This window comes from Octodon degus, unplaced genomic scaffold (assembly GCF_000260255.1).
Source record: "Octodon degus isolate 3935 unplaced genomic scaffold, OctDeg1.0 scaffold00155, whole genome shotgun sequence".
In the NCBI taxonomy this organism is placed as follows: Eukaryota; Metazoa; Chordata; class Mammalia; order Rodentia; family Octodontidae; genus Octodon; species Octodon degus.
This window is the reverse complement of record NW_004524731.1, coordinates 1,076,725-1,087,650: the sequence shown is the minus strand read 5'-3', so window position 1 is coordinate 1,087,650 and position 10,926 is coordinate 1,076,725. Positions and strand designations below refer to the sequence as shown.

The following is a 10,926-nucleotide window of genomic DNA, read 5'->3' as shown; positions in this document are numbered from 1 at the left end:
CCTGGAGCGTGGGGGTCGGCTGGGGGTTGGGCGGGAAGAGGCAAAGGCCCTGCCTCTGGGTTCCACAGCTCACGTCCAGGGCCGGGACGCCACGTACCTGTGAGCCCGGTCTCAGTTGAACCCCCGGAAGGGCGCCTGGCTCACTTCCTGGCGCTCGTTTCCCACAACAGACTGGGCAGACAGACGGGGTCCCGCGCGTTTCCTCTGCACTGGGCACGCATCAGGCACAAGTACGAGAAGTGAATCTTGGCTTTTTAATCCAATGCTTCAGTTTTAAATGGAAGTGAAAGACAAAACGTCATTCAGACTCTTAGTTAGGGTCCAGACCCTTAGCTAGGGTCCAGATGAGGCCTTCCTCGTCTTTCGTGGGCTCTTCCTTGTCCATCCTCTCCTCCTTCCCCCACTTCTGCTGCCCCTCTCTCTCCACTTTTGTGTGGAGTTGGGTTTTGAGCCCAGGGCCTTTCAACTGAGCTTCATTTCCCCACCCCTTTGTACATTTTGAGGCAGGGTCTCACCCAGTCACTAACTTGTCCAGGCTTGAACTCTGATCCTCCTGACTCAGCCTCCCAGAGCGCCGGGAGGCCAGGCGTGTGCCACCACTCCGGGTAGTAGGCTGGCGCTTGTTTCCGCGTTCTCCTAGTTTCAGTGGAAAGGCCATAGCAAGAAGAAAAGTCCATACTGTTTATTGTTTCTAGCCCCATCGTCCCCTGGCCTTGCCAAAGTGTGAACTGGAAACCCTGGTGGGCTGAAAACCTGCCCGTGTTACTGCAGCTGGAAAGAATTGTGCGGCAGCAGGATTTAGACCCCGTGTGCTGGAAACCCTGACGGCAGCGCTGTAATTACAGTCTGCCACGGCACACATATCGGGGTGGACTTTTCCATGGTATTTTCCATGGGAGAGTTCGTTCCTCCTGAGATGTTAACTCAAATTCAGGGTTACAGCTTTCGCAGTGGAGCTGGCGGTGTGGGGGCTCAGGATCAGCGGTTGTGCAGATTTTGGGAGTCAGGAGGAGCTGGGGGCCATGAGAGGAGACCCAAATTTGTGGCAAATGTTTAAGCTTTAAAAATCTATTGTAGGCTGGAGATATAGCTTGGCAACACAAGTGCCTGCCTGGCAAGCATGAGGTTCTGAGATCAGTTCCTGGTACCAAACTGATTTTGGTGAGATTCACAGCGTAAGCAGCTTGGGTCACGTGGTGCAGGAGCTGACCTCTGTGAACCTGAGGCATCTCCCAGCCAGTCCAGCAAGTCTTTCTTTGTTCTCTGACTGGGTGGCAGTACTGGCCTGACCTGCATTCGGGTGACCACCTTCCCTACTGCCTTATAACCATGTGACCATGAACCCAAATCTCCCGCTCTGGGGCAGGACAGTGAGTGGTCCTACATAGAACCAAAGTCGAGTCAAATCTGAGGCAGAGAGTAGCAGTCTATTCAAAGAGAGAAATGAGTCTGAGTTGAAAAGCTTAAGACTTGATGATAGTTAGGGTTTGGTCCTATGAGGGACTCAAGGAAGTACTCAGCACAGACTCGAGCACTCAGGCCTGAGATCTGGGAGCCTCTGTGCCTCCGTGCCGTGGTCAGCTGGTTGTCCTAGGAAGCCCTGGGCCAGCCCAGCCTCTGGATGGTGCAAGTGGGCACCCCACCCCCCGGGCCCCTGGGGCACAGGCTGAAGGGTCATTTGTGACTGCAGTGGATGCCCCCTTCCCCAAGCCTGTGGGAGCAGCCTGGGGCCCAATCTCTGCTCTCTTTAACAAAAGATGCCAAGGCAGGATTACATGGTGGATGCTGATTTGGGGAGCAGGACTTCCTGGATCCCCCAACACTTCCCAGGTCACTCTCTTTGACTTTTCTGTGCTGTGAAATCTGATTTTCAGGAGTTTCCAGGTGGGTAGGAATACAGAATCTACACTGCACAAAGATGGGCAGCCCAAGAGCCAGAAATCGAGTTCAGCCCCGCTCCGCCACCAACTCGCACAGCGGCAAGAGACAAGGTGCATCATATCTGCCTGTCTCAGAGACACAGGGCCCCGGGCACAGCAACGTTCAACCCACTTTGGACTTTTATATGCTGAGCCATCTGGTGTGTGCACTAGGGGAGACCCAAATTTGCGGCAACTGTTTAAGTTTTGAGATTTATTATAGACTGGAGAGACAGCTTGGTGGCACAAGCAGTTGCCTGGCAAGCACGAGGTCCTGAGGTCAATTCCTGGTACCGAGAAAAGAAACATTACAGCAAAAGCTTCTGCCATTGATCTCCCTAAAATCCGTGCCTGCTTTGAACACACGAATCCCCCTGTGCCTGCCGTCTTCTGTAGCACTTCTGGAGTCTGCTTTCTGGACTGTCTGCGTGAGTTCTGATCAAAACGCAATGACTGCTGCTGCCCAGTGATGGCGGGGGCGTCCTCGTCACTGGGTCTGGCTCTGGCTCTCCCCCACAGCCAAAATAACATGCAAAGTCAACTGAGGACATGGAGGCAGCCGGGCCAGCTCACGAAAGACAACTTCCAGACCTGCTCCGGAGAGCAGGGGCGGTGGGATGAAGGCACTTCCAGGAGGGTGTTCTGAAGGAATTACACAGTGTGTCTGATACCGTAATACATTAAAAATCATAAGTACACGCTGTACTTTTTGACCCCGTCTGCATTTCTTGATCACCACAGCATCATGGTAACTGGCTCACCTCTTCCTGCTGTGTTAGATCCCAGGGTCTGGGGACCTTCCACGTTAGTAGTGTTGCTCCAGCCCAACCCCTGGGAGGACCCTGGTCCCCACTTGCGGCAGGGTGCTCTGCCCGTTTCCCACCTCCCCGAGCAGCATATTCCTGGCCTGGCTGTTGCCCCAGGATCCTGGGGGTGGTGAATGAGACCTGCGCCACTCCGTGACGCCCCCCTCCCCAGTGGATGACAACTGGAGCCATGCGATGTTCTTCCTGCCACAGAAGATGCCTGTATCCCCAGAGCCCTGAGGCCCCTTTCAGGACCAGCAGGAGCCCATGTGGTGCCACTCCACTCCCTGATTCTTTCGCTTGCACAGGAAGAGGGTGCAATCACCGCTGCCTGCCCTGCCTTGAGATGGAAGCACCCAGGCCAGTGACCTTGGCAGACGTGCGTCTTTCGAAGATGCTGCCTACCAGTGTGGAGCTGCTAAGGTACCTAACACGGTTTACCATCATTTCTGTGAGCATCAGGGGCAGCACGTGGAGCAGACACCTGAACCCCAGGGAGCTGAGCCAGCACTCAGTGTGCTGTGGCTCCGGGCAGCTTAGCTCGGGATGGTCTTCCGCTAGACTCCTGCCTTGCCCTGTGCAGGGCACTTGACAGTACTGTCACAGCCTGGGTGACAGCTTCTGCGTCTGTGGACTTCAGGCACGCACGCCTGTGTGTCAGTGTGTGAGTAGGAGCCTGGAGGAGAGGATGCAGGGGGCACCTGCTTCGAAGGACCTCCTCCCAAAGGACTCTCAGAAGCTCTGCCCTGCGGTAACCCCGGAAGCCCGAGGTGAATTCGGTCACAGGTGCATGCAGTTGATGTGCATAGGCCTGCACCCTCCTTCCCTGCAGATCTGAGGTGGCGCTTTTCCTTTTGGTGGAAATGACAATGATGGGAACACACAGGCAGTCCAGCATGTAGCGCTCATGGACGAGGTGAGGGAGGATTGGCCCAGGACACCAGAGGCCAGCAGAATGATGGCAGGGGAGGCCTGGGTCCCCAACAGCGGGAGGTAGGCCTTCCTGTGAAGAGATCAGGGCTCCTGACGGGTCCTGGAGGGGACCTCACAAGGCTGTCACTTTGTGCCCCGTACCTGGCCCTCAGTGGGTGTCCTGGAAGCACTTAAGCCAAGTGTCTGCTGAGGAGTCTTTGATAATAAGTGCGTGTGTTCTTGCACAGAAGCGAGGTCACCTATGAGTCCGGGCAGCAAGGCTGCGTGCTCCGCTGCCTGTGTGCCTGTGCCTGGTGTCCAACTAAGTTCTGTCACCCAGGACTGTGACCATGAAGAGGTCGCCCAGCTTGGGCCCTCTGCAAGGCAGGAGCGAGCCAATTCTCTAAACTGTTCCCAGGAGTGAGTAGGAGTGAACAGCCCCAGGGAAAGGCCCAGACGCCCCCTTTTTGCTGTGTGCACTTGGTCAGGGACGGCACCTGCAGAGCATGGAGGAAGGGGCAGGCGGCCGCACGGACATCTACCTGTCTAGCAGCGAAATCCCAGTGTGGCTCTGTGGAAGAGCTGTGGAGTCGCAGAAGGGCTCTGTGTCTTAGGTCTCGTTGACTGGAAGCGCGGTTCTCATCCACTCCCGGACAGGGGCCGTGTTACTGAACAGTGAGGGCCCAAACTGATGCAGTTGGTCACCTTGGAAGAAAGAGTAACAACCGCAGCGCCCCAAGAGGAAGCCGGGACAGAATCTGCATTCTACCTTGCATTCCCTGGAGGCCACAGAGCCGACACAAAGCAGGGATCACCATGTTCACGAAAGGAGGCGGGAAGCCCTCATGGGGATGGTGGACTTGTGCTCCATCTCTCTATGATGCGTGTGTGACGTCCCTGTGAATCCAGGGATTGTCCACTCCTGTTCCCTCAGTTTCTGGATGTGCAGATGGGGGCCCTGGCACAGGAGTGGCAGGGGTGACGCTGTGTCTGGAGGGGCTGTCTGTCCTCCCTTGCTATAGCTGTGGTCACACAAAGAAGCTGGCCTCCTGCTGCAGCCTGCCCCCATGGCTGCAGTCCTGCGGGATCAGCTCTGATTTCGGGGTGGAGGTCAGGCAGGGCTGGTCCATGGATCTTGGGCTGCGCCTCTGCAGGGACACCCCCATGTTCACAGGGGTGGGGCAGCTTGGGTCCTCCGTGGGCTCCTGCCACTCCTCCCCAGGGGCTGCCCCGGGGAGGCCCACACTGGGGCAGAAGCATCTGCCTGGCCCACTACCGAGGATGGGACTGATGTCTGCCATAGTGCAGGGAGAGGGCTCAGCAATGAGCCGAGGGGAGGCCCGCTGGGCAGGGTTCCCCCTTCTGGAGTGGGATACCCCGGGACTTGTAAGGCAGTCTTGCTGAGGTAAGGATGCGGCCTCTTGGGTGGTGGCGCTGAAGTACAGTGTCATGCTCTGCTGGCCCTCCTGCCCTCCTGGCTGCCCCCCTGCATCATGCCACTGGGTGCCAGGCCCCACCTTGGCCCCCTTCCCTGCACCACCCTCGCTCTGTGACCCTGGTGACCCCTGAGCAGGTGCACCATCCTGGTGGTCACTGGTGAAAGAGACATAGCTTGAGGCTTCCAGGGAGTCCACCTCTGCTCTGGGGGCACCTCGCACCTTGGGGCCTTCCTCCCAGGCTGCAGGGTTTTGGGGGGCAGACGGGGGTTCCTGCAGTGCCTCACAGAGCTGGCTTGACCGCCACATGGGAGGAGAGCAGCAAGGGCCACTGTCTCTAAAGGCAGCGTGGATCTTAGACACATTTCCAGTTTTCAGGGCGAGTTTTACCAGTAGCCAGTGGTGGTGACTGTGGAAAGAGACATCCCCCGGACTCTGGCCCCCACCCTGTGGCTCTGAGGAGCTCTGCTCGGGGCTCCAGGGCTTCTCCAGACTGGGCAGCTCGGAGCTCTCTGCGAGGCATGAGCCTGGGCTCTCGGGCCTCTGTGAGGCTGGAGACTGACTCTCTGCCGGGCCGCAGCACTTGGCCATAAAGCCCTGCCGGATGTCCGGGGACTGTGGGTGTAGCAGGCTGTAATACACGACCAGAGAGATGCTGCCTGAGAAGGAAAGAGAGCACACAGTCACGTTCTTAGAAGCCTGGCATCTTCTCGTGGGCTGCAGGTACATGCTCTAGCCATTTTCAGGGGGACAATATAATTTGGCTCAAACCTAAGATGCCTTATTTTTAGCTGGGTACGGTGGCCCACACCTATAATCCTAGCACTCAGGAGGCTGAGGCAGGAAGACTGCTGGGAGTAATGAGGCCAACCCAGGCTACAAAAGGAGTTCAAGACCAACCTGCACTAAACAGTGAAAACCTGTCTCAAAAACAGAAAGCTTCTTTTGGAGATGTCAGAGCACGATATTTGGAGGGAAATTTAAGTATACTCTAGGTCCTAAAAGGAGCAATGGCATGTCTAAGTAACAAAGTCACCTGCTTCTCCCTGGAAAGCGGCTCCACAGTCCTAAAGCTCCGTGTGCACATGCGTGCATGTGTACATGCATGCATGCAATGTGTGCATATCACGTGTTTGTGCAGTGTGTATGTGTTCACACGTGTGTATGTGTGCACATGTGTGCGTGTATGTGCATGAGTTCCACCCAATCACATTTTACTTTCTGGGGAGTCAATTTCAGGGCAATCGCTCTGAACTCCCCATCTGCTCCTTGCTGATGGAGTCAAAGCCTCAAAAACAAGGGGAGCGAGGTGGAGGTCAAAGCCCACTTCAAGGACTTTCCACGGGCAGCAACAACACTTCCTTTGTGCATAAACATCTTAATCACATTGTTGTCAGCTCACTCGTGTTGATCAGAAGTGTCGCCCAGGCCGGCACAATAATCTCTTTAGCAGGTTCCAGTAAGCCACCCCCGCAGTTTCCAGTTTCCTGTTGCATGCGGAAGAGGTGGGTTCAGGGTGCTCGGATAAACACCTCGGGGGCTGAAACGCTGCTGGGGAGAAATGAGTGGCGCCTGGGGAAGGAGGGGAAGAGCCAGAGGCCCAGGCCCCTCTGGTCCCAGCGGACATACACTGGGCAGGCCTGGGCAGGATGCTGGTCACGCGCGGGCCGGGCTGGAACTGGGGATAGGGAGGTAAGAGTCTTGGTGCCTGGCATCACCGGGCTGCAGGCGCTGTATGGCTGCTACCTACACTTGGGGGTGTCACAGTCCCTGGGCAGCGCGTGCCAGCGCCCTCACAGAGACCCCTGCAGCCTGGCATGGTGCACCAGTGAGCCTCGCACCCGGATGCACTGGTCCTGAGCTCAGCCGCCAGGGACAGCGCTGCCCATGGCCCACGCCGGTTCCAGGGCAGCATTTCTCATGCAGTTGGTGCTTGGTAAAGATTTAAGGGAAACAAACAATGAGGGGACCTTGGATGTGAGCCAGAATTGCCTCTAAAACAACATTTACCGACTTCCTCAGTGTAATTTGCTTGTGAACGCTCCATTAATAATAATCTAACTTTCAGTTCCGCCAGGTTTAGGGCCTGGCCACTTGCTCCCCCTGCAGGCGGGGGCCGGGACAACAGGTCCTGGGGGCTGGGCACCACCAGTTGGTCCATTCCGCTCCTGCTTGGGCTGGGGCACCAGGGAGCACAGCGGGTTGTGCCTGGGCACCATTCTGCTGCCACAGCAGTCACTGGTGTGCACAGAGCTCAGAGCCCATCCTGCCAGGACGCTGCCGAATGAAGATCGCCCAGCTGCTCCTCCGCGGCAGAGGGGGACGCTGTGGGTCCCTCTTCACCCAGTGGGCTTGGCCTGTCATGCCTGCAGCCCGCACACCTGCCCAACAGTCACATCGGGGCCCTGGCGTGCGAGTCCTGCATCCTCGAGGTGAAAAAGGCACAGAGCCGGAGGTCGGGCAACCTGGTGCGGCCGCAGGAAGCAGGCAGTGCGGGGTACTGGATGCCGATGGGAAGCCTCGTTGCTTCTTGGTCGGCTGGTGTGATACCGTGGGGGAAAACCAAAAAATAGATACAGGGAGCTCTTGCTGTTGTTTTCTGAAACTATAGCTATGTCAAAAGAAAGAATTTGGGCCGGGAGATAGCTCAGCGGTTTACGCACCTGCTGCCTGGCAAGTGCAAGGTCCAGAGTTCTCAATCCCCAGTACCAAAAGAAAGCAAGCAAACAAACAACAAAAGAATTCCATTTAAGACAAGCTTAGGGGCTGGGGAGATGGCTCAGTGGAATAAGCGCTTCCTGGAAAGCGCAAGGGCCTGAGGCCTGAGTTCAATCCCCAGTTCCTGGGGAGGGGTGTGGGGCAGGGGCAGGGACTCAGGGCTCAGAGTGGCTGCAGACACTTGCAGTCCTCCGTGCTGGTTCTGTGTGGGATAGGGCGGTGATCCCCAGAACAGCCCCTCTGGAGGCCCAGAGGGGCCCAGCAAGGGTCTGAGTGTGAGGCAGGTGCTTCAGGGGTAGGAGCGGAGGCCCTGCCGAGGTTGCAGGGCCCTGGAGGCCATCAGCACTGTGGGCAGCATGCACCACAGGCCTGACTGGTCCTGCAGATACCTGATAGAGCGAGCGCTGCAGCCCTGCTGCCCACTGGGTGCCTGCCCTCGACAGAGGTCAGACTTGCCAGAGGTTCTGCAGCCCAGCCATTGGCCCTGCCTGGGGAGGAAGCCTTCCCCAGCAGCACAGGAGGCTCCGTGGCACTCCTGAGCTCAGTTTGCCAACCTTCAAGTCACTGTAAAGCAAGTCAGGGAGGAGGCTTTGTGAGAAAGCCCGGCACTTACCGATCACAAATCCGGACAGCACCCCTGCCACGGTGCACAGCTGGGTCCACAATGGCCCCTGGACAAAGTTCGTGGCCAACAGCAAGAGGATGACATTTTCCAGCAGCATGACCTGTAAAACAGGGAGACATACCACACTGGTCAGGAGTGGCAGCTGGAACTTCCTGCCCGGGTCTGAGCTTCTGCCTCTCTTTCGTGCCCGCTGAGGCTTCCTAGGAGCGGGGCCACTCCAGGCCCCGAGACCTCTGCACAGAGGCAGTTCCCTGGTATGGCCCATTAGAGTGCACACAGCATCCCCAACGCACAGGATGTGCGCCTGCCCCAGTGGCCTCGAGGCTCTGCGTGGAGACCAGGCTGGACTGCATGGAGACTGAGGTGGCTCCGTTGTGCCGGGAACGCAGGAGCGCTCCTCACTGCAGCAGTGATTCCAGCCTTCGTGGAGCTCACAGCCGCCGAGCTCCAGGAAGTCAGGCCCACAGACCTTCAGGTGCCTTTAGAATCTTTGTCTTTAACTATCTGCCTCTTTACATTTGTTTTGTGACCCACCCCCAAGTGGCAGCGGGGAAGATGAGCCCGAGGGGCTGACAATGGAGCTGAAGTGGGGGCTGTAAGACCCCGCCCGCTCTGGACTTTGCTCCTCCATCCTGCCTTGTTCACTCCGCTTCCAATTTTAAAACTAAGTTTATCTCAGTAACCAAACAGGGCAACTTGGAGACCAGAAAGATGATCCTTGACTTGCAATGACGTTATGCTCCCCCTATAACCCGAGAACTGAGAAGACGGTCAAGCTGAAAGTGAGTCTGCTACACGACCCCCTGGACGTCAAGGCGTGGCCGGGCTCACCTCAGGCACGCGTCCACCCTGAGCCATCCAGAGCCCCCTCTGTAGGAAAGTGCTGAATACCTCACGTAATGTCCTGAATACTGCACTGAAAGTGAGACTCAGAAGGGCTTGTGCACTTTGGACCACTGTGAAGGTGAAAAGCATGATTCAGATATTGTGTTAGGAGGCAGAAAAAAAAAACCAAAACCAACCCTCACATTCTAATAGTGACATGCTAAAAGTCTCCAAAGATTTGCCATGGCAACTCAGTAGTGGCCTTTTTGGCTGGGGACACATTTCCTATTTGCAAAGCAAAGCTGCTAAAAATCAGAGGTGCTGGGGTGGGGGAGATAGCTCAGTGGCTTAAGCTCCTGCTTATCAAGTACAAGGTCCTGAGTTCAATCCCCACTATCCACCTCCCCCAAAAAATCAGGGGTGCCGCAAGCCATCAGGTCCCTTTTCCTTAAGATTAAAAATAAAGAGTAAGTGCTGGTAACTCTTCCTTTGGCAACAAAATACAATTTACTCTAAAGGAGTAAGGGACAGAAATGCTGGTCCCCAAAGGGCAGGGCAGGGTGACCTGGAAGGACTGCTGGGGAGAGGAGAGTGTGAGGCTGCTGGGCATGGGGACCCTGCGCTCTGCACTCTGCAGGGAGCCTGGGCTGCTGCTCTGTTCTCCCAGGCCCTCACCACGCTAGGTCCCCAAGTACTGGGTGGCCCCGTGCAGGACAGGGGCTGCACCTGGCCCTTCTCCACTTGCCTCTGTGTCCCTTCTGGAACGCCTGCTCTCCCCGGAAGTCTCTCTGCCTTTTTATGTTAACCATGGGCACTTTTGTAGCTCTTGCACTGTGCTACTTCATTTGATCTAGAGCCCACAGGTGGGTGATCTGCATGGGAACAATGGGTGGCAGGTGATGTGGCCCTAAAGTCCCCATGAGGTAGGGTCAGGGGGCTTAAGTTCTAGGCGCAAATCGAAAGTTACGAGGTAGATCATCAGCAGGCTGGGTCCCCTCAGCTTGCGGGACTCCAGTCTGCACCTGCCCCGGGGGGCACTGCTTCGCCCCTGAGGATGCAGCTGCACTTGCTCCTTCCGGCCCACGAGTCTCCAACCGGAAGTGGCATGGGCAGGTCCTCCATGTTTTTCCCTGACATCTACTCAGTCTGCTTTATTAGTTACTTAGGCACCAATATTTATGAGTTTATACAGAAACGAGGAGCAATCCTGCCTACTGGATTAGAAACACCCTGCAGACCAGGTAACCTCTGAGTGGAGCTGAGTGATAAACACCAGGTGAGGAGGAGGTGACAGGACACGACGGGTGTGGAACAATGCGGCTCAACTCCGTGGCGCATGGCAGCCCGGCTGGCCGGGAAAGGCCCTGGACTAGAGATGCTCTCAGACTTTGTTGAAATGAAGATGCTCTAATAGGAAGAGTACACAGGCATTCATTCACACACACACACACACACACACACACACACACACACACACACGCACACACACACGCATGCACTCGCCCCACATGCCAGGTATACTGTGAAAGTTAGGATTAAAGGAGACTGCTGCTGCCACTTGCCAGGTAGAAGCTGGCCACCCTGCTTCTGGAAGGGCTGTCCCAGAAGTTGAGGTAGCAGAGGATGTACACAGCCCCCACCAGCAGGTTGAATAGCCTCCAGTGGCAGGTGCTGTCGATGACGTC

At 56.5% G+C, this 10,926-nt stretch overlaps 1 protein-coding gene across 1 annotated transcript in view; it reads right to left on the bottom strand.

Moving 5' to 3' along the window:
* Positions 1-4,615: 4,615 nt before the first annotated feature.
* Positions 4,616-10,926, bottom strand: part of Xkr5 (XK related 5) — a 17,750-nt gene continuing 11,439 nt past the window's right edge. The window contains exons 5-7 of the mRNA XM_004642529.2: positions 10,804-10,925; positions 8,405-8,516; positions 4,616-5,732 (exon numbers count right to left, since the gene is read on the bottom strand). Coding sequence (XP_004642586.1) covers positions 4,666-5,732; positions 8,405-8,516; positions 10,804-10,925 — 1,301 coding nt within the window. The 3' untranslated portion in view covers positions 4,616-4,665. The remainder of the gene's footprint in view (positions 5,733-8,404; positions 8,517-10,803; position 10,926) is intronic.